Here is a 23,261-nt window from a genome sequence, read left to right on the forward strand (position 1 = left end):
AAGCCATATGGTCCGACATTTTCCTCTCAGCTGTGACACTTGAAGCACACGGGGGTTCACGCTGCGTCTTTACGCATGATCCAGCTGCTGATGTTTTCCCTCTTTTCAGCTCCACGCACCTTTAGTCTGGTACACTTTATAACCTTTATCGTCACCTTTCGCAGCGACGGGTTTCTCATCTTAGTCTCCACGCTGACCAGACAAATCTCCTCTATGGCACAAGGCGCTCTGGTGCGTAATTACGCAACCCGAAGGCCGTAAGCGCGTTGAGCACAGAAACACGGCGCATGTAGTTAGGAAATAGCAGCATTAATAATGAATGACTAAGTGGCTTTTTAGACTGTATCTGGTTAGCAGAACTGTTTTCTGATCCAGCGTGCAGCCTTGACTGGTTCTGAATGAAGGCTTTATCTGGGAGCCGCTCTACCCTCTTCCTTCCTTTGTACGCAGTACCGGATGGCACCAGCTTACTTTCACCACTGGTTAAGACCAATATTATTCATAACTGATCGCTCTTACTGCTCCTCTGTAAACACGAACTGCAGCAGGAATTACTGATGGCCACAAGCTGTGAAAGAAGCTGAACCAGCTCAGCAGAAGGTGGGGTTTAGACTGAGCTCTGGATGGACAGAGCTGTGAACGGATCATCCGCAGTCCAGATGGGCTTTGTTATTTTTATGCGTGAGAAATGGCATGTGCTGCGTGTGAGCGTGTGAAGTCAGTGAAATGCTTATGTCACATGGTCAATGCGTGAGAGCTGAGAGCTCTGTGCAAAGTTAACAGTAACTATCTAAAAAGGACAAAGCTGTAATTTATATATGGTCAGCTGTGGCCACTATAGAAGAAAAAGCCATTGGCTTGTTTTTATTTATAAGTAAATACTTGCACTACTGCTTTCGTACACTTGTAACCTAATTGCACAGACAAGCGCTGATTCTTACTCTTTCCGTTTCGGTGATTTTCTGTTGCTTTCAGTTCCATTTTACCCGTACTCTAATGGATAAAAAGGATTTTGTTTATTCTGCACCTTTTGCACGACATATGCTGCAGAATGACTGAAAAATTAAGACAGTTTATATATTTGTGGGTTTAGAAATGGATACTGACGCTATTTCAGCTTAAATCCATTTTTTCCACACATTTATCTCACTTTTATCTTGTAAATGTATGTAATATTCCAATGATTCTTATGTTTTTTTTTCTGTGTGTAGCTTTGCAACTTATTTGTACTGCTGCTAACTTAATTGGCCAGGAGTCCCTTGAAATAGAGGTTTTTAACCTCAGTGGGATTTTATTCTATTGGTTTTATTTTCTGGTAAAATAAAGGTTTAAATAAAAATATATTAAAGCGCTTATTTTTCAAGTTTAGACAGTAGGAATCTTTCTGAATAATCCATAATTAGATTTAACTTTAAGTATCGATGTGATATCATAAGCCTTGAATGTGAGCCTGTTGTTATTCAGTAGAATAATTACAGTACATGTTTCAAATTTTGAAGGTGAACGTGAATCTGACTGACAGCTATTTATGAAGGTAATTTTGTTTCAAAACTATTTGTGCATTGTAAGTGTGAATTTGAAGTTGTAGAGAAAGTTACATTATAAGTTTTGTATTTGTAGAATAAAAAAAAAATTGCAAGTAATATTTTTTTTACACCTGTTCAAATTTAAAGTACACAAATTCTGTTCTACATGTTCAAAACATCAAAAACCTCTTACATTCTCAGTTTTGCTCCAAATGATCCAGAACTATTGTCGCAAATGTATTTCTTCATTGTAGCGTTGGTGTTTTGTAATTGTAGATTTTTTTTTTAATCTGTCACAATTACAAAAAAAGTTACACCTCTTCAAATTCTTGAGTACAAGTACACAAATTGTGTTCTGTGAGTTGCACATCAAAAATGTCTTCCATTCAGTTTTGCTACAGTTGATCTAAAACAAATGGTGCAAAACAAATTCCAACACGTGTATTAAAATAATTTTCTTTATATTTTTTTCCTTAACACAAATACAAATCAATGAATGCAACTGCACAAATCTGCTGCTGTGAGTCACAAATTCAACTTTACATGTTACGCCTTTATTTTGACTTTTGACACAAATATCTCACCGGTAAAAATGATCTGTTACTTGTGAGTAGTACCCTTGATCGTAAAGCAGGGGGCACTGCTTGTTCGGTCAGTCTGCACCAACCGGAAACACATATATGGCCTACTGCCATGTTGCCTTCCAAGAACTCAGCCCACGTAGACCTTCGAAGGAAGCAGCCATTAATATATATTGTATTTTATCATGTTTCAAGGTCTGTGTATCTTTTGGCCATGGGATTTTCGTTTCAGAAACAGGAATTAAAAACCAAAGACAAATGGTGATTTGACTTTTATTTTAAAATACAAAAAAGAAAATCAAAATACAAAGTGTTTCTCTTTTTCATTGTCAAAAAGGGAAATTTAAAATTTAAAAAATTATTTGAATTTAATTTTCCATTTCGGGTATTTGTTCTTGTAAAACTTTTTTATTTTATTTTACAAATACAAAACTTATAATGTAACCCTCTCTACAACTTCAAATTGACACTTACAATGCACAAATAGTTTTAAAACAAAATTACCTTCATACTATTGCATCAAACACAGTTTCAACACTTCTGAAAGGTCTTCCAACAAGGTTTAGGAGAGCGTTTATGTGAAACATTGACCATTTCTGTGCATTTGTAAGGTCAGAGAAAAGGATGTTGCATGAAAACCTCTGGACGGCTTTCATTTCAGTCTTTCCTTTCTGAAACATTTCTGAACAAAAAAGACACACTCACTGGCCACTTTATTAGGGAGCTATGTCCTGATCAATTGATCAAGCATACTGCTAAAGCAACAGTTGATTGGTTTAAGCAGAAACATTTAAATGTGATGGAATGGCCTAGTCAACGTCCAGAGGTCAATCCTATTGAGAATCTGGTTAGACTTGAAGATTGCTGTTCACAAGAAGAAGAAAAAAAAAAACATCCAACATGAAGAGGATGGAGCGGTTTTGCATTGAGGAAGAGACAAAAAATGCCAGTGACAAGATGTGACAAGCTCATATAGGAGTGGTCTCAAACTCACGTCCTCAAGGGCCATTGCCCTGCAACTTATAGATGTGTCCCTTGCTCAATAATCCTGCCTCAAATGGCTAAACTACCTCCCTAGCATGCAGTCAATGTCTGCAGAGCTCTGCTAATGAGCTCATACTGGAGTTGGGTGTGTTGAAGCAGAGACATCTAAAAGTTGCAGGACACCGGCCCTTGAGGAGTTTAGTCTGAGGTAACTAAAAAAAGCCAAAGGGAGTTGAATACATTTTTAATGCACTGTTGGTTCTGACTATATAATACAGAAATATTGGCATTAAACCCAGTCCAATTCAGTCTTAGTCAGTTGTGTGATATATAGTAGGGAGATCTTATTTAGGACATGATTAAAATTACCAATGACAAATGTGAATGTAATGTTATTTTCCATTATATTCTGTTTATGTAACACACGGATAAAACATAGTACATATTTTAGAAAGCCTTTTGGAAATTAATAGTTTTGATATTTGTGTATGTTTTAGTTCGCGCTGGTATTTAATGACACATTTTAACAATCTATCTGGTAAACAGACCTTAAATGGTGACCAGTGTTTTCGCACGTTGACCATGTCGATTGAAAGCAAAGATGGAAAAAGACCGAAAAAGACCCCGATATATTTTTGAAAATAAGAGGTTACATACTGAAGCAAAGAGCCATGAGATAAACACAACATCCATGATATCAACAGTAATGCCCATCATGACTACTTTTAAGGGACAATCTCCTGTTTGTTTATTTCCCCTAATCTAATACTATTATAATTTAACATTGGTAGAGACATGCAAACAGAAAGCAAAATGTAGAAAGTAAATAACCTAGTATAAACCAATGACAGATTTAAATAAAATCAGTATTTTTACTTATAATTTTGAATAATTTGATAAATTTTTCCTGGGCAGTGTAAAGCAATGGCAACAAACATGTCCAAGAAGTGATGTGATTTACTACAATCACAGATTAATCATGTTGAATCTATAATTACTCATAGAAATGCTAATAAATGCCAAGCTTAACTATGTGTATGTCAGAACAGGCAACTCCACGCCAGCCTGTTTATACAGCTTTTTTTTTATATCTTTACTTTAGTAAGCATTACAGAATCAACGCTTACAGACACGTTACAGTGAGAGATCTTGCGTTTTTTATTCAGCTTTTCTCTTTGTTGTTTTTCTGCCGCAGCATCTCCGGAAACAGAAACTGCAGGTCTTGAAGAGGACGAAGATGAGGAGCAGGTTTATTGTGAGGAGGAAGGTTAGGACGTCCAGGCTGTGATACTGGTACCAGGTGAGCTCGTGGGCCTGGACCCTCAGGTGCTTTGCTCCTTTGTTCCTCATGGTGAACTCGATCCAGAAAACTGCTTCATCCTGAGGGCTTATGGGCCTGTCGTGGTGGATTTTGGACAGTCGCATCATGTTTTCTTTGTAGCTATTAATGGATAAAAGGCAAAATTAAAGATCTTTTGCAATATCTGTCAAAGTTCATTGAACAGTTGCCTCAAAGTCTTCGCCTGCATGAATTAAGCTTGGTGTTCGTTGTTCTATTAAATGTGAAATTTAAAAAAGAAAGCAGCATAATGGGGGTTTTTTTGTTGTTTTTTTTATTGAGAAAATTAAAATACTTTGTGTTGAACCCAATGTTTTCTATTCTAACATTTTTATTGGCATTTTTATCAAAGGAAAATTCTTGCCCTAAAAATAAAGGCGTCAGCCGCCTGACCCGGAACGCTAAATTTGTACCGATACTGAATTTTGCTGGCGTGCTGCACCAAATCATTTCATGGTAGATCTAATTGCTTTGCACCATGACTAGATGACAGCAGTTTCCTGTTTTTACTCTTCAATAACGAATATAAGGGAAGAACTTACGATTTGTTGTTAATGACCGTGTTCACAGCGTCTCTGAGGCTCTCAGCTGTCATAGAGTTCAGGTTAACAGTAAGCGCCACTCCTTTGGCCTCCATGTGCACCATGTTGTCTGGCTGGTCACCAAAGATGGGGATCCCCACCATGGGAACGCCGTGGTAGATGGCCTCATAGATCCCGTTTGTTCCACCGTGAGTGATGAAAGCTTTAGTTTTAGGGTGACCTGATAGAAACCAAGGTTCTAAAATTTATCCGGTTGGTTATAATTGCAATGATGCTGGACCAGCTCAAACTAAAGGACAGTTAGCATTGTACAAAGCTGTTTTTTTTTATAGCTTTAAAATACACATGCTTTCTTTTTTGCTGCTACTTATTTCCATGCATCAAAATAATGAATCTTGACAACAATAAATCAAGTGAAGATTGTTTGACTGGCGTGCTGAGAACTTTCAATATTTGCAGGAATGCAGACTCTTCTGGGGGAAAAAATGCAGGTTATCTTAGGCCATAGAATACTTTTATGTGGGATCATTTGTAAAAGAATAAAGTTAGCAGTCACCCATTAGACTTGCATGGTGGTGTGTGTGTGTGTGTATCTCATTTAGCATGATTTTTGTTTAAAATCAATGATCATAAAATGCGTTTGATACTCCTGTTTACCCACCCAGCAGGTCATTTTGTGGGATCCAATCATATATTCTGGTATTAGAACCCAGAGTTTGGGGTTTCTGTCCACTGTATCTCCACACCACCTAGAAATAGTAAAAAATAATAACAACATGATTTGATGTATATTTTTTAAAAACACTGCATAAATCATACAGATCTTAATGTCTGGGATTGTCTACATAGCTTGCTTTGGAAACTACACATTGTCTTTTATCCAATTTTCTTGACCTTTTGTGGAATCTGAGCGAGGGCTGAAGCTATCGTGTTTGCTTTCTCTGTGGTCAGGTTCTTGACCATAGATCCTAGAGAGAAGACCACAATCCCAGCATCTCCAGAGCTTTGGACAAATGTTTCCATCTCCTGCAAAACAGTAATACTTTAGCAATCAGGGAGCCAGTTAGTTGACCTTGACTCAGACTGCTGTGGGCTGATAAATATTTTTAACATCAGGAATATTGTGGATATATAATGACTTTTAAATAGGTGGAGTATAAACGTACCTTTGGTAAAGGCTTAGCTGGTCTGCAGTGGATCCCTCCAACAAATTTGAAGTTGGGGAGGAACGGACGAGGAAAATCAAAATCCCAGTAAGTTCTCAGCAACCATATATCAGCGTTACCCATCATCTTACAGGCACTGGTGGGCGTTCCTGTCACAGTGGATTTATAATAAAGAGTAAAGAAATTAAAGGTTTTAAGTTTCTTTAGAAAAACGTGAATACTTATAACACCCACTGTGTCCGTCTCGGTTCTCTGGGATTACTAATGTGTTGCTTACCGGTGATGTCAGAGTAATATTTGTCAAGCTCTTTCCACATAAAACGTTCCATCCCGACGTCCTGCAGAGCGTAGAAGAGGACGTTCCACAGTCTCTCTGAGAAGTCCATCTTGTCTGTGAGTTTGCTCATAGCGCCGGGGACAAAGGAAGGTGGAGCAGGCATCTGACCGCAAAGCCTCTCAACATTATGAGCTATGGAGAAACGCAAAGAGAAGACGAGAGGGAGTCCTAAAAGGTCCGCAGTCAGGTCACTGCCGGGGTAGATTGGATCAGCGAAAAGCAGGTCGTAGTTTCCCTCCTTCAGCTTCTTCATGATGCGTTCTGATTTCATCACCCCATCCAAGAACTTTAGAGAAACTTTAAAGTTATTGCTTATTAAATCTACAAATCTAAAGTAAATCTCAAGCGTGCTCAAGTGATCCATCTCATTTATGAATAAGTGAATCATTTGTTCAAACATCTGTTCTACATCTTTCACCGAGACGGAGACGTCGAACGGTTCGTACTGGAAGCGAGACGGCTCGCTGCTGTTCATGAACATGGACGCGCTGGGGACCAGGACCGTCACCTGGTGTCCTCTGTCCACCAGCGTCTCCAGGACCGGCTTCATGTTGATCCAGTGGCTGGCCTCAGTGTACCACACTAAGATCTTTCCTCCATCGGAGCTCCTTGGCGCACAGAGCAGCAGCAGGACGCAGACGGAGAGACGCAGCTCCATGGTGGCTCTGCGTCTGCAGGAAAAGCAGCTGTGGTATTTTTCACAGCTGCATTGTAAACTGACACTGATTAACTCTGAGTGAACTCTGACTCGCTGCTCTTTGCACTGAATAATGCAAGATAACAGGCTCACCCTATCAAAATGCTTGTAAGGCTAATGATAGAGCTGCAAAGTCATTATGAAAACTGTACAAATGTATAATTTGTACAAAATAAATCCTAAAATATTAAATGTAGTTAAATGAACAGGTGAGGGTTTAAAATTCTTAATTTAAAGCTCGATTCGATTGCTGTTTTATATAAAACAGCAATTGAACCGTTATGTATACTACAGAAAAAAGCAATAAGAATGATTAATAACAATGGTTGTCATGAACATACAAATATGCTATTCTACAAGTCAAGTTTCCTAAACTTTGTTGATATGGTCAAATGCAAACCTGTATAAATGATGCACAAAGTGAGAAACAAGCCCTGCTGCCTGTAAATATATTGAAGATATTTTTCAGAAAACGATGGAGATTGTTAGTTCAGAAAAAATATAATCTTAAGAACGTATTAGAACAACTATGGAAACGGTTTGTTTTTCTATATGGGAAGTGAAAGTGGAATAGTCTCAAAGTAAAAATTCAGGAATGTCCAAAGAGAGCACCCAGTTTAAAAAAAAAAAAGATTTCACTGGTATTTAGTTGAGGAGGGTCTGAATTATTCATAGGTCATGTGTTTGCATCTGTTGTATGGTGTCCATGCGTACATTGTTTTGTTTTCCTGTGTGAAACATTCAAGTGTATGTAACTTTATGTGTGCCACTTGTAACGTCATAATGAACCTAGTTTAATAAAGAATTATAGACAATGCTGAATGTTTACACACAGTAATATCTTGAATGGCTACCAACAGATAAATAAACATGTTCAAACAAGGAAAGTTGGCATTGAGGGGCTGGGATGGGATTTAAAAACTGTGTAGTTCTTCCTAACCCCTTTTGAACATGACATTAGCTGCTGCTTTGAATAGTGTGAAATCTCTGTTGATTATATGTGTTAGTTTATTTTTGCTCTTTTTTTTTCAATCATGTTTGAAATTAACTAATTAACTAAGGCTGCATGTCTGGTGATAGAGTTACTGTAAGTTACAAAAATGTGGCCCAAAGTCACCTGGTACTAACTACATGTTCACCTAGAGCTCAAACTTGGTATTTTTTGTGGACATCCCATGCCTAGCACTGAAAACCCAAAAGCAAAGCACCATTTGCATTAACACCAAATCAATCTTTACTAAGTTTGTCCACCCTTGCACAAACAGGAGACCTACAACAGTTTTTATTTAGGATCCAAGTGAGGTGAGCATCTGGATCTAAGGCCTGCCAGCCGACTCCCCTCCAGGTTTGGCTACGGTTGGTTCTGCAAGCTCCCTAATCCAGACGAGCCTCACCAATCACTCTGGTTAATCATGCAGATCTAAGATGATTATAGAAAATTCGATTCATAAAATTGACGTTCTTTGGACAGTTGGTGGAGAATTAACAATGGATGTCAGATAAATGTGTGGCTCAGCATAGTCTGCGGTTTGTGAATATTCAGGAGGTGGGAGGTACAAACGGGACCTTCTGGAATCAGATTTTCTGAGGAAACGTCACTTCTCATTGTTTCAGCACATAACAGCCTTTGAAAACCTCAAGTTGGGCACTTTGTCCCCTTCCTGACCCGTGCAGATTGCTTTGCTGAATTTAATAGGTCCAAAGAAACAAAACACATTAGAATATTGGCTTAATCCCTTTTGGTGGAGTCTGTTGTGTTTCAGGGTGTACAAAGAATAATGTTTTCATCTACGGACATCCCCTCCCGTAAAAGGTGTTTGGGTCGTTTTCACAGTTTCAGAGTAGAACCAATGAGGAGGCGGGAAGTGAAGGGAACCCTTGTTTTACCAGGAGAGAAGAGGGTTAATGAAGAATATGAGCACTTTGAGGTAAACATCAGTTGTTTTGTCATGCAGCCTTTTTTAAGACAAAAATCTTGTTTGTTTCCATCCCCACCCCCCAATAATTTACAATACTGTTAAAGTTTAACATGTTTAAAAATTCCTCAGAGCAATGAACAAGACAAACACACCTTATTAAATTTGCAATGCGCTAGAATGATTAGTTTCAGTTCCATTGTTTTATTCTGCTTTTCTCTTTGCCGTTTTTCTGCGACAGCATCTCTGAAAACAAAAGCTGCAGGTCTTGATGATCATGAAGATGAGGAGGAGGACTGCCGTGAGGATGAAGGTTAGGACGTCCAGGCTGTGATACTGGTACCAGGTGAGCTCGTGGGCCTGGACCCTCAGGTGCTTTGCTCCTTTGTTCCTCATGGTGAACTCGACCCAGAAAACTGCTTCATCCTGAGGACTCATGGGCCTGTCGTGGTGGATTCTGGACAGTCGCATCATGTTTTCTTTGTAGCTGTGAATATATACGAAACAAAGTGAGGGAAACACATTGTGCAGGGTTACATTTGTATATTTTCCTCTCTATTAAGAAGCGTCATAGAAGCTGGAACTTGGTTTTATATTAAATCTAACTCACAGCTGGAGACATCTGTTAAGGAAACTGTGCCATCTGGTGTCGTTTAATCTTACTACAGTTGCTGTAAATACACACAAAAAAAAAATTGAGCGTGCGTTGTACTTACGACACGTCATTGATGACGGTATTGACAGCGTCTGTCAGGCTCTCAGCTGTCATTTTGTTTAGCTTCAGTGTGACTGCAGCTCCTTTGGCCTCCATGTGCACCATGTTGTCAGGCTGGTCACCAAACATGGGGATCCCCACCATGGGCACGCCGTGGTTGATGGCCTCATAGATCCCGTTTGTTCCCCCGTGAGTGATGAAAGCTTTAGTTTTAGGGTGACCTGATAGGGACCAAGGTTATCAACCATTTATGGGTCATTTTTACATGAAATTGAAATAAATTAAAGGCAAAGTTTAACACAGATCATTTTAACAACTCTTAACTTATATTTACCTGTTTGTACGACTACTATAGCCCTACAGTGAATTATGCAGAAGAACAACCACAATTCAGTCAAAACAAACATTTGGAAATTAAATAACTCTTCCGTATCAGGGTAACGGACTTCATATGCATAATCATAGTCTTTATTTGTCATTGCTACATAGATTAAAATAAAATTAGCCTTTTTGCATTTAAGCCAGCCCTTAGGGAGCAGCAGGCTGCCCCGGTAGGGCGTACAACAAGTCAACAAGTGCCCTGCTCTAACCTCTAGGGCATCCCTCTGAGTTGGGATTGGGGTTTGCTGGGATGTATTTGCAGCAGATATTCAGTTTTTACCTAAAATGTGACGGATACTTAAATTTCCTCACCCAGGAGGTCATTTTGTGGAATCCAGTCATAGATTCTAGTGTTGGAACCCAGACTTTTGGGTTTTTCTCCTCTGTAACTCCACAGTACCTACAATCATTAAAAAAAGTTGGTACATCAACTAGTTAAAATACAGAAAATGAATGCATGGATATTTATTTATAAAGCACTTTTCCCAGACATAGAAACAAGACGCCGCATGAGACGCTGATCATGAAAATTAACGGAGAGAAAGCATTAAGACAAGGGAATAAAATACATAAAAGAGAATGTAAAGACATGTACTGATCAAAATGTACCTTCAAATCAATGCTTGACTAAATCCACGTGTCTTTTAAAAAGATGTGGGTGTTTTTAAGACTCCAGTTATTCAGCCAAACACAACAGTGGATCCCACTTATGTCACAACCTTTATGGTCAACAACTAAAAACTTTGATCTCCTTTAGTTCTCTGTTACATGCAGGAAATAACTTCTAATAGTGATTTGGGGAACAGAGAGTGAGACACAAAAATGTTTTCTCATAAGAGTAGAAAGACGCACTGGAGCCAGACTATTCACCACTTTATACGTATTAATAATGCTGTTACACAGGCATTATAAAGAATCAAATGCAAGCATGTCTTTATTTTGTAGTTGAGCAGATTGCACAACGGGTTCGAGTTTAGCAGGAATCCTGAACTGAAAGAAACCAGGATTTTGTTTGGGAATCCAGAGCCAGGATAGGATGAAGATGATGTCATGAAATATCTGGAAGTCAATGATAATCTGAGTCTGGATGGTTTTAACTGTACTGGAGTTAATTGGAGCTGGCACTTGCAGATCCTTCTGACCTTTTGTGGAATCTGAGCGAGGGCTGAAGCTATCGTGTTTGCTTTCTCTGTGGTCAGGTTCTTGACCATGGATCCCAAAGAGAAGACCACGATCCCAGCATCTCCAGAGCTTTGGACAAAGGTTTCCATTTCCTGTAGATAAGTCATGTTTTCATAGTCAGTGAGCCAGCCAACATTTTTAGATTTTTACTCAGCAATGTCACATCTTGATTTTCCTTTTTGTTTATATCAGCGCTAATACGGTATAGTGTTTTATCGTACCTTTGGTAAAGCTTTAGCTGGTCTGCAGTGGATCCCTCCAACAAATTTAAAGTTGGGGAGGAACGGACGAGGAAAATCAAAATCCCAGTAGGTCCTCATCAACCAGAAGTCAGCATTTCCCATCATCTTACAGGCACTGACAGACGTACCTGATACAGACATGTTATTAAACAGTAACATTTGTTGGTGCGTAAAAGCTAAGAAAAGTATTTAAATGATAATCCACCCTTCCCAAAAAAAAGACAGATTTCAGATTAATTTGGAGTGTAATGATTTCCCCGGGATTCTTGACTTACCTTTGACTTCAGAGTAATATTTATCCAGTTCTCTCCATACAAAGTTTTGCATTATGACGTCCTGTAGCGTGTAGAAGAGGACGTTCCACAGTCTCTCTGAGAAGTCCATCTTGTCTGTGAGTTTGCTCATAGCGCCGGGGACAAAGGACGGTGGAGCAGGCATCTGACCGCACAGCCTCTCCCAGTTATTAGCCAGGGAAAACCGCAATGAATAGACGAGAGGGATCCCCAAAATATCTGCTGCCAGGTCACTGCCGGGGTAGACTGGATCAGCAAAAAGCAGGTCGTAGTTTCCTTCCTTTAGCTTTTTCATCAGGGTTTCTGATTTCACCAAGCTGTCCAAGAACTGAAGGAAATAGCTCACGTGTGTCCTCATAAAATGAGTGAATCTGTGGTAAATCTGAACGTACGTCATGTGATCCACCTCATACATGGAAAAGTGAAAGAACTCCTCAACAAGCCTCTTTTTCACCTCCAGTGAGACGGAGACGTTGAACGGTTCATACTGGAAACGAGAGGGTTCGCTGCTCTTCATGAACATCGACGTGTTCGGCGCTAAAACCGTCACCCGGTGTCCTCTGTCCACCAGCGTCTCCAGGAACGGCTTCATGTTGATCCAGTGGCTTCCATCGGTGTACCACACCAGAATCTTTCCACCATTTGAGCTGTTTGCTGCAGAAAGAAGCAGCAGGACAAAGATGGAGATATGTAGCTCCATCGTGACATAAAAAAAAAATGTCTCAGAGCTCCAACTTTGTGGTACAGACGTCAAACTTCCTCTGGGTGCAGATATCACTGGTTTCATGAGAAGTATCACTCTGAAAGGACCATATTAGATCTTTGGACTTGCTCAATATTGTGTCATACAAGGAAGTTAAGTGGTAAATGTGTAAGCATTTCCCTTAATGATTGTCACAGTAATTCAAAGCATTATTGTTGATGCATTTACCCAAGTAGTGGTTTTCTTCTCATCAGTGGTTTTGAGGCATCCTTGTATAAACTGCTAAGTAAAAACCAAAGAAACACTTTGCAATCAGATTTTAACATCACCTTTTGGAATAATATCAATCCGGTCAGTCTTCTTTTCATAGCAGCTACATTTGGTGTGATGTTCTGTTTCACTGTAATGCCATCCTGGGAGGGCAGATCATCTGCCTCTCTAACATAGAAAGGATTCCTGGATCAATGTGTCCTTCTGTGCTGTTTGGTGTCCGCTCTTCTCTAAGCCCCAGTTGGTCGAGGCAGATGAGCGTTCACACTGAGCCTGGTTCTGGTTCTGCTGGAGGTTTTTTCCTCTCCACTGTCACCTCATGCTTGCTCAGTATGAGGGATTGCTGCAAAGCCATCAACAATGCAGACAACTGTCACTGTGGCTCTACGCTCTTTCAGGAGGAGTGAATGCTGCTTGTCAAGATTTGATGCAACCTGCTGGGTTTCCTTAGAGAGGAAACTTTCTGACAAATCTGTATGATTTGTTTGAATTTGACTCCGTGAAGTGCCTTGAAAAGACATGTGTTGTGAATTGGCGCTATATAAATAAAATTGAATAGAAGTGAGTAGTAGATCACTGTAAGCTGTGTTGTTGTTATTGACATTGACAAGAGAAACACTAAATAGGGGAAGAATAAGATTACCTCAAACACAGGAATGAGGCGATACCTGGACTTGATCAGCGTTTAAATGGAAGTATGCTCTCCTGGCGAGATGTTAATGGAAATTTGTGTCATCTGCGTCATTAGGGTAACACATTTTTGTTATAATAATTTGAGATAGTGGCAGCATAAATATGTTAAACAACAGAGGCTTTCTTGAACTGAACCCTGAGGAACTCCGCATGTTATTCTTGTTGGCTCCGATTTGTACATAATAAAACAAGGATGGGGAAAGGTATTTCCATATTGCGCCCCGGCTTTTCCTGGAAAGAGCCACAAGTACACACAGTCTGGACTCGGCACATTATCGATTTGAACTTGTTGATGCTTTATCTGGCTGTGTGCAGAGATTATGTTTCTGTTTCTGTCGAGGAGGGGGTGTTGACGCTGGGAATTGGCCTCTATCAAAAGCTCTTTTAGATGACTCAGGTGATGCAGGTCTTTCTGTAGCAGTGATCCTCCAGGGGAATCCTGCTTCTCCACCCTCATCTGGTCAGAGAAGACCATGTTGACACTTGGAGTGTGTGGTGGGGGAAGACGATGGGGTGAGAGGTTTTTGGATGCAGGGATGGGACTGGTGCATGGAGTCATTGCTCTACCAGCAGTGACCAGCTCCTTCATGTGGTAAGTGAAGTCTAGCAGAGATAGGGAGGATGACTTGGATGAAGATGAGTCTTCATTTCTGTTCTTGTAAGGCTGGAGGCATCAGAGAAAACTCCAGGATGACTTCCTCTCCGGACGTAGGGCTGGGGTGGCCCCGTCTGATTGTTACCACTGGGCTGTATCTTATCCTCTTGTTTTTGTTTCTTTCCGTCCTTATCCACGGAAGCAGAACGGTAACTCAGAACATAGAAAGGATCAGCTGCAAACAGATCGCGGTTGGACATAAAGTGTAGTACCAGGTTGACTGCATTATCTAACAGTTTTCCCACGTAAGCGAACTGCAGAGCGTCCGGCAGGGGGCATGTGATGTCCTCCAGAAGCTTCAACACTCGCACAGACGTCAAGGTGACAGGTCTGTGGTCATTTATTCCTCTGACGGTGCAATTCCTGGGGATTGGGATGAAGGCGGAGTGTTTGAAGCTGGGGGGGGGGGACCTCACACAGCTCCAGAGACTTGTTGAAGATCTGAGTGAACTTTGATGTTTGACATTACGGTAACTTTGAAGTTGTGTACATGCAGTTGTGTCAACCTGTTCAGGTATGACCTGTTCTCAGCCTCCCCTGGTTCTTTTATCTGATAGTGCGGTGTTTGCATTGTAGACTTCTGTATTAATAAAAAGACTCTTGAAACCGTAACTATATTTTACCATATTTAATCTAAAAGGCAGAGGAATGGTTTACAGACTTGATTATGAAGGCAGAGCGCTGACGGGCTCCTGATCGAACATGACGCAACAGCAATGAATGTTGCAAGAGCCCCGACTGATCATTTCTTAAGCATTATAAAGAAGTCTAGGTACACGTCCATGCAAGGGCTGTACACTTCCTAACATGTCGTCAGTAAATTAATGTGTCACCACTTGGGTGCTATCTGATGACCTTGTGTCCCAGCCTGTCTAGGTGTGCATGCAGCTCCCAGGACTGACGTTCCACTCGTTCATCCCATTTCTACATTCTACTCATACGCCACATTTCTAACAAACCTGCTTTTTCATATATATATATATATATATATATATATATATATATATATATATATATATATATATATATATATATATATAGCTAGATGTGTGTGTACCAGCAGGAAGGAGCAGCTGATTTGTAGAAACAACTGAGGTCAGAACCCCTCTATTGTTTGAGCATCTAAGCCCAAAGTGCCCAGCATCTTAACGCCGGGGACTTTGTCCCCCTCATTAACATTGTAGATTCCCGTTTAACGCTGGATTCAGGAGCGGGTGGAAAAACAATGGGTATCTGAATGCTGGACTCAATCCCTGTTGCGCGAGGCAGCCTCCATTCAGAGAACGTTTGGTTTTCATTCTCTGACCTCCTCCTGCCTGGAAAGAGCACTAGGAGTAAAAGTGGCGAAATCTTTGTGCGCTTTGAAACCACGTTTTTTGGTTCTCGGTAATTCAAATTTTTCATAGGAATTTACCATACATTTAGTTCCCACATTCCTGCTGCTTCCTCTGCCTCCTCGCACCGTCTTCCACCACTTGCTGAGGGTTACAGAGTGTTGCCTTTTGAAGTAGACATTTGCATAATCAGATTAGGATACGTGCTTGTCTGTGCGCAACCCCCGCTCCCATCAGAGGGTGCTCCAGAGGAGAGAGGGTGCTGTCCAGCCCAACAATGGAGGACGCCCCTCCGCCGTCAGCGGCCATCCAGCCCTGCACCTGCATCCCCTGCTTCCATGTCGCAGGTCCATTACAGCGGCAGTTTAGGCCTGGACCTCTGCAGCCGCCGAGGGGTGACGGAGCACAAGAGGAGGAGGAGGAGCCGGATGGGGGGGGGGCTCGAGTGCTGTGGTGGGAGACGAAGGGCAGGGGTTGAGCTGAGATATTTAAACATGCAAAGGGTGAATTGGCTTTAAGGGGATAAAGAGCTCAGGGCCTATCGGCTGGCACCCAACTCCAGAAATTCTCTCTTTATGGAGCGCCTCAGCCGGGAGAGCGAGGGGCTGCCTGCACTGATCTGCTCCATTGTGATAACGGATTGAGACGGCGTGCTAGACGCTGATAAGGAAATGTGCTCTCAATGGGCGATTCCCCGCAAGCTCAGGACGGAATAGTCAATCAGGAAAACGCACTCGGTGGAGGGAGCGAGCGGCATGCAGATTTGTTATTATTTTTCTGTACGGCAGGTTTTTTCCCAACTGTGCAGAAAAAACAGTGACGTTCAGACATGATTTGGTGGCATATGTAAATAAAGTACATTTCCTACGACAGCATTTCTTTTTCTCTTGCTCAGATCTAATAATTGCCTTCCAGGGATTCCAGTTTGCAGGAACCCCCCCCCACCAGCTTAGCAGGAAGTACAGTTTTTAGCGCTGTGCATCCCGTTACCAGGAAGTGGAGATATTAATTTAGTTGTTCCTGAATTTTATTATTTATTTTTTTAGCCGTTGCTATGAAATGACTCAACCAACTGTGAAACGACACACAAAGCAGAATGCCCCCGGGTTAATTCTGTAGTGATTGCTGCTGTACTTTAGTCATCAGCCTCTCCATGTTACATTATTTCATGTTTGCAGGACTACAAAAGAGTCACCTGTCATTTCCCACAGGCCTCCAGTCACCGGGTCCAGCTGCGCTCGGCTTCGTTTACACGCTGCCATGAGCCAGAGTTTAACACCCTCGGTTAGAGCGCTCTGAGTAAAAGATCAGTGTTTACTCTTCAGCTCAGTGTCGAGCCACCTTGGGCCAATAGATGGGACACAGGGTGACAATGGACGTTTAGGCATTTAAATGTCCGACTGCGGATTAAATGTGAAGCCGACTGTGAACACAACTGCTGTCGTTAGTCTGCAAACAATGTTTCAGAAAGACCGACTAGGTACGCCTACAAATGTTTCTGTGTTAGCAGTTGTTTAGTTGTTTGTATTACTGCGAACGTTATTTTTGACTCTTCTATAAAAGGCTTCTGGAAAAGTCTGGACTTTGATTTGACGCGTTTGGAAGAAGAAAGCAGAATATAGAATCAATATTTGTATTTATTTTCAAGAATTAATGAATCCGTCCATCATCCATCCATCTCAAGTAACATATTTATATCAAACGTTTGCATTATAATATAAAACCACACTACTATTTGGAGTTAAATTGATCATATCTGACTTTAGGCCCATGGAATTCCTTTATTTATGCTCAGTGTTTGTGATCCCGGCCCTTCTACACTGCAAAAACCGACCTAAAAATAAGTAAAATGTTCTTAAAATTTGGGTTTTTCTCCTTGATTTGAGCAGGTAAATGATATTATCTGCCAATGGAACAAGTATTTTGACCCCTAAAATAAGATAATTAGACATCCTGCACTTAAAATAAGACGATGGAGATGAATTATTCCTATTTTAAGTGCAAAAATCTTATTCCATTGGCAGATAGTCTTATTTACCTGCTCAAATCAAGAACAGATACTCTAATTTTAAGAAAATTTTGCTTATTTTTAGTTGCGTTTTGGCAGTGTAAGTCTTCCCTGCAACAACGTCGTCTGCACACAGATCAACTGGACAGCATTTGACTTCAGATCAACCTCTGACCTCAGGGGTTGCAAGTTAAGCGGGCGCATTGAGCCGCTCCTCTCGCAGGCCTCTGGTCAGCGGACAAAGGTCTGAGGTCAGCTTTGTGTCCACGTGGTCATCGCAGGGGATGCAGAGAGACAAACCTCTCAGGGCTTTGTTGGCACGAAGAAGAAGCTGTTCTGCTCTTTTTTTCAGTTGTTAGTTAGTGTGAAGTTATACTGGATTTTTTTGTGCACTGATTCATTTTCTAACACAGAGCAATGTTGTTTTTTCAAGGCACCTTAGCCGAAAAAGTGCATTCAGTCCAATTATACACATCTCAAGTGAAGTCATTCCAATTGATCCTAGCTATCAAACAGAGTCGTCCAGTTCAGTCATTATTCAAATTGTTTTTCAATTTAAGGAAACCCAGCAGATTGCAATGAGTCACTGACTTACAGCATTCACTCCTCCTGGATGAGCATGTGGCCACAGTGGACAGTCATTTGCGATGTCTCGTCGGCTTTGCTCCCCTTTAACAGGAAGAAACCTCCAGCAGAACCAGGCTCAGTGTGAGCGGTCATCTGCCTCGACCAACTAGGGGTCAGAGAAGACAGAGCACACAGAAAAAGGAACACAAACGCTGATCCAGGAGTACTTTCAATGTAAGAGAAAAGCAAAAGGGCAACTGCAGTACAAGCTCCATACGTAGCTTTATCTAGGAGAGAAACACAGGTAAGCAGATGAGCTAGAAGATAAGAGAGTACATTGTAGCAGTAAATGCTCAGCCAATAGCTATGTCTAGGAGAGAGACAGGGTTTAACCACTGAAAGACAGGGCCAGAAGGAGAGCAAGAAGTTGTTGGCAGCAGAAGTCCAGCTGATGCCCCCCTTCAGGATGATGTCAGAGCTAAACAGAACGCCGGGTCTACTGTAGCTACTATAAAGAGAAAAAGACAGAGATAACATAGTTCAAAGTGGAAATAATAGCAAATAATGCTAAATTGGAGAGTAGTAGGAGAATGTAGCAAAGTAAGGAGAAGTGGTCATTATGTCCTCCAGCAGTGTAAGCCCATAGAAGGATATCAACAGAGATACTGTAGCTCAGGATAACCTAAGCCACTCTCCAAGTTTCATCACAAAGGAAAGTTTTTTAAGATTAGTCTTAAAAGTAGACAGGGTGTCTGCCTCTCTCCTGTGGAAAAACTGGGAGTTGGTTCCACAGGAGAGGAGCCTGATAGCTAAAGGATCTGCCTCCCATTCTACTTTTAGAGACTCTAGGAACCACCAGATCTGCAGTCTGAGAGTGAAGTGCTCTGTTAGGAACATACGGGGTAATCAGAGCTCTGATATATGATGGAGCTTGATTATTAAAGGCTTTATATGTGAAAAGGAGAATTGTAAATTATATTCTTGATTTAACAGGAAGCTAATGAAGGGAAGCTAAAATAGGAGAAATATGATTCCTCTTGTTGATTTTCATCAGAACTCTTGCTGCAGCATTTAGAATCAGCTGAAGACTTCAAACTGCATTTTGTGGACTTCCTGATAGTAAAGAATTACAATAGTTCAGCCTTGATGTAACAAATGCATGGACTAGTTTTCGGCATCGCTCCTGGACAGAATATTTCTAATTTTGGCAATTTTCATGTTTCACGAATAGCAACGATTTTTAAAAATTTCTTAAACGTATGTAAAGCTGAGTTAAAGATGTCCGCAGTTTAGGACACCTGCCATAGCTTTTCTATTTTGTCCATAAAAGATACTGAGATGTTGAGGGGTTTGCTTAAAGGAAATACTGGATGCCTAACATAAAACTAATATAAATCCACCTTTAAGGCAAAACAAACTCTGCTTATCAAGTGGAATTTTAAATTCTGCAGTTACTTGAAATTGTATTATGATATTTTAATAGGGATAAAAGACACAGTAAAAAAATATTCATCCAGCCTTTTTGTCGATACATATATCACTGCATACACCCGGAGCTTCTCAAACACCAGTACTGATCTAAAATAACGCCAACCCTTTTTTTTAAATATGCTGCTTCAGTGCATCGAATACATTAGGTAGTGCAGCACACGATAATTGCATTCAATCTGATTTATTTGTTTATCTGATGTGATCTCATGTCAAAAGTTTAACAGTAACACAACAGCAAAGGTAACAACCCAAGCCTAACAGCTTAGGAGGTTTGCAGACTTCAATAATTAGTTCATCACAATAAATCTCAATTCTTATGATGATCATTTTGGTGTTCTTGATAACAAATAATTATATGATAATTTTCTATCCCATTTTGAAGTTTATTTCCCATCTGGTGATTCTTATGCGGTTTTGACATCTGGGAAAGTCTGGAAATTGCTTTTAAGGTTTTCCAGGTCTGGATGAGTATGGCAAAAAATAATTTCCAGACTTTTTTCTTTTGTCGATTAAAGGACAAATGACTAACATTGCTTAATAAATGCAGTTTCACATTGATTTACTATATGACATGCTATATCATTTATTTCCTAAAAACCTTGATTTTAACATTTCTGTATTATGATGTAATAATGTGGAGTTCAGGGCCTTTTCACTGCTTTTGTGGTATCTGGATCTAGAATAGATAATTTTGTTACATTCATTTTGTTTGTAAAACATAAAGAAAATAGCTATATATATATATATATATATATATATATATATATATATATATATATATATATATATATATATATATATATATATATATATATATGTAGCTATATATACAAAAAAAAGGTAGCAAAATGATCTATTCTACATCCAGATACCACAAAAGCAGTGAAAAGGCCCTGAACTCCACATTATTACATCATAATACATTTTTTGCATTGCATTGTTTCATTATTGTGTGAACTACACATGATGACTACTTTTAAAAGAGGATTAAACTTTGAACTCCAATGCCCAAAATCTCATTAAGAAATGCAGGGAAAAAAACACATGAAATTTATAGTCTGGAAAAGTATTGAAACTTTGTAGGAACTCTTGAGTTAGTGTTTCTGTGTAAATGTTTGAAAAAAAATGCAAAAAATAAAAGTACATATTTAACAATTCCTTTATTGAATAAATAGTTAAAATAAATACAATACTATGTGTTCACAAGCAAAACCAAATAAATTAGCAAAGACGTATAAGATTGATAATTAACACACTCATCACTGCTGACAATCAGTTCATTATCTTTGGCCATGTCACATGCGTATTTTACAAAACAAAAATAGGATAAAACAAAAGCAAATTCCTTAGAAATAAGATATTTGTGATCAACTACTGAAAGTAGATTGTCAGTGTCATCGAAACATTAGAAATCGGCTTCCGAATGTTGAAGAAGAAGATGGAAAACAGGAAAATTGGTTCCTCTGAAGTCACGCAATCTTGATAATTCAGAAAAAGGTCAGTTTGTTTGCCGTTTGTTTGTTTTTTTTAGGAGGAAAAAAAACAAACGGCAGGTTAAATACAAGAAAAAGAAAAGTGCTCTTGACTATTTTTAGACATTTGCAGTCTGGTGAATTGGCTGAGCCATTATCTGTTCCTTATTTAATCTAAATCAGAATAAGAAAATCCATAATCCTCCATTTTCCTCACCAGGAAAAAAAAAAAGAGGCCTCCCTCCTGCAAAACGAAATCAGTTCCAGCAACAAGAAATGTTTACATGGAGACATGAAGGGACCGTGGTATACTCCCATGCAGAACACAAACTCACTTTCACCTGGAAATCACATCTTATAAATAATCAGGGTGCAGGACCCTTCCCTCTCAGCCCTGCTGGGGGGTCAACGACACAATCAGTTCCCATCCCCCATAAATAAAAAAAGGCGTAAAAATCCTTTGCATGTTCTTGTCTTCCTCCCAGGTCGTGGCTCTACCAGGCCTCGGAGCTTTCGCAGCTGGATCCGGGCGACGGAGCCTCGGTGTCGCTGGCGGCGGCCCAGGGATGGGGAGGCGAGTGCAGCCGCTCCATGTTCCCCCGCAGGAAGGTGAGCAGAGCCGTGGAGGAGTGGCTGGCCGGCTGACCGCTCTGGCTCTCCAGCAGCTGCACCAGGAAGTTGATGTAGCGCATGGCCAGGCGCAGGATCTCGTTCTTGCTCAGCTTCTTCTCCGGAGGGTGGGTGGGGATGAGCTTGCGGAGCTCGGCGAAGGCCGTGTTGACGTTGTGCTGGCGCCAGCGCTCCCGCGTGTTGGTGAACACCTTCCTGGTCATGGTGCTGAGAGCAATGGCACAAAGGTCAACAGGAGGGAGTCTAACAGCTGATTTAACGAAGCTTCTTACATAGGCACAGTTTAATCTTAGCTTTTACACAAGCATGGGGATTATTTTTCACATTTATACTTCTAAGGATAACTTGTGACATGTTGGCATTATAAAAAGCTTCAGACTGTCTTCTGTTATATTTAGTAACCGACTGAAATGTCTTTGATTATATTCTGTCCATAAGATTAAAATGTGTTGGTATGATTTAGATTTAATGTTTATTTCTTAATCATCAATCGTGCCAGTTTCCATGTAAAGAGCTTTGGGATCATATTTGCTCCAAATTTAAATAATTACATTCATCTAGATCCAATTCAGCTCAGTTGATTTATGTAGTTCACAACAAATGTCATCTCAAGGCACCTTACAAGACCAACTGGTAAAAAAAATCTAATTCATCTAAACATATTGGCAGAATCAAAACTCAAATAAAAACATTCCAGCTTAATATTGGTTCTAAATAAACCAAATTAAGTTCAAAGAGTGCACAGTTACTATTTTGTCCTGTTTAAAAATGGCGTAATGTTTAGCACTGATCTGAGTGTAAGCTTTTATGGGCATTATTAATCATAATATTTCAATAATTTGAGGCTCTTATAATCCGATTATATAAATATTTAGAGCTTATATACTAATTTTTTAATTCATGTTAATTTTGTGATGCTGAATATTAAATGACGGTGTTAAACTGTCAGTTTTCAGCAGACCTTCTTATAGAAAATAGCACATATTATAAATTAAAACATGACAGCCGGAAACAAGGAGAGCATTTTCCCCCTCAGGCTTTTCTTTTGAAGAATTTAAAAACTGCTTTACTGGCCTCACTAGTTGTAGGAGAAGGAACAAAAAAAAAAAAAAAAAGAAAGTCTCACCTGTTTGTGAAGAAATGTGCAGAAATCTGGTAAGGCAGAGCTTCCGCCCACAGGTCATTGGCGTCTGGGAGTCCTTTGGTTGAATCTGCGCTCAGCTGAGGCTCCTCATCCCCGCCGGGTTCCAGTGGAGCGAGAGGGAAGAGGAGAGGCGGGCAGGGAGGGACGTGGGGAGCTGAGGCGGCTGCCGGCTTGAATCCCACATTTTATAGCAGGGCGAGCAGCAGCATTGTGTGACGTGTGATGTCGTGGAGCCTGTGTCCATTGTGCCGACTCCCCTCCCCTCCTTTCTCTTATTCTAAATAAATAGATGTGAATTACTGATGTTGCTCCTCAGAGGTCCCGACTATAGATGGGTTTTAAATCTTTCTGCAGGTTTTTTGTGTCCAACTTTTAAAATAACTCAAAGCGTGT

General features: G+C 40.3%; 3 protein-coding genes across 3 annotated transcripts; all 3 read right to left on the reverse strand.

Annotated features, from left to right (window-relative positions):
• Positions 1-3,705: 3,705 nt before the first annotated feature.
• Positions 3,706-7,146, reverse strand: ugt2b3 (UDP glucuronosyltransferase 2 family, polypeptide B3). The gene is made up of 6 exons (XM_012878461.3): positions 6,416-7,146; positions 6,139-6,287; positions 5,867-5,998; positions 5,634-5,721; positions 4,973-5,192; positions 3,706-4,532 (listed from the first exon to the last, which is right to left on the reverse strand). The coding sequence occupies exons 1-6, from the start codon at positions 7,131-7,133 to the stop codon at positions 4,250-4,252; spliced, it is 1,590 nt and encodes a 529-aa protein (XP_012733915.2). The 5' UTR covers positions 7,134-7,146; the 3' UTR covers positions 3,706-4,249.
• A 2,146-nt stretch (positions 7,147-9,292) lies between these two features.
• On the reverse strand, positions 9,293-12,601 carry LOC105937244 (UDP-glucuronosyltransferase 2A2-like). The gene is made up of 6 exons (XM_036144058.1): positions 11,884-12,601; positions 11,588-11,736; positions 11,327-11,458; positions 10,497-10,584; positions 9,805-10,024; positions 9,293-9,575 (listed from the first exon to the last, which is right to left on the reverse strand). The coding sequence occupies exons 1-6, from the start codon at positions 12,599-12,601 to the stop codon at positions 9,293-9,295; spliced, it is 1,590 nt and encodes a 529-aa protein (XP_035999951.1).
• Positions 12,602-20,763: 8,162 nt separating this feature from the next.
• Positions 20,764-23,045, reverse strand: tal2 (T-cell acute lymphocytic leukemia 2). Its single transcript, XM_012878466.3, has 2 exons — positions 22,851-23,045; positions 20,764-21,931 (listed from the first exon to the last, which is right to left on the reverse strand). The coding sequence occupies exon 2, from the start codon at positions 21,925-21,927 to the stop codon at positions 21,589-21,591; it is 339 nt and encodes a 112-aa protein (XP_012733920.1). The 5' UTR covers positions 21,928-21,931; positions 22,851-23,045; the 3' UTR covers positions 20,764-21,588.
• Between the last annotated feature and the right edge of the window lie 216 nt (positions 23,046-23,261).

This window comes from Fundulus heteroclitus, chromosome 12 (assembly GCF_011125445.2).
Source record: "Fundulus heteroclitus isolate FHET01 chromosome 12, MU-UCD_Fhet_4.1, whole genome shotgun sequence".
Lineage (NCBI taxonomy): Eukaryota > Metazoa > Chordata > Actinopteri > Cyprinodontiformes > Fundulidae > Fundulus > Fundulus heteroclitus.

Bases quoted from the DNA above. Each gene is read 5' to 3' on its own strand.
- LOC105937244 (XM_036144058.1), bottom strand. From the start codon at position 12,601: ATGGAGCTACATATCTCCATCTTTGTCCTGCTGCTTCTTTCTGCAGCA. The intron at 11,737-11,883 runs GTAAGTCAAGAA...TGTCTGTATCAG, and splicing joins ATATTACTCTGAAGTCAAAG to GTACGTCTGTCAGTGCCTGT. The intron at 9,576-9,804 runs GTAAGTACAACG...ATATATTCACAG, and splicing joins ACCGTCATCAATGACGTGTC to CTACAAAGAAAACATGATGC.
- tal2 (XM_012878466.3), bottom strand. From the start codon at position 21,927: ATGACCAGGAAGGTGTTCACCAACACGCGGGAGCGCTGGCGCCAGCAC.
- ugt2b3 (XM_012878461.3), bottom strand. From the start codon at position 7,133: ATGGAGCTGCGTCTCTCCGTCTGCGTCCTGCTGCTGCTCTGTGCGCCA. The intron at 5,193-5,633 runs GTGGGTAAACAG...GGTTTCTATCAG, and splicing joins CCCACAAAATGACCTGCTGG to GTCACCCTAAAACTAAAGCT. The intron at 4,533-4,972 runs GTAAGTTCTTCC...ATCCATTAATAG, and splicing joins ACGGTCATTAACAACAAATC to CTACAAAGAAAACATGATGC.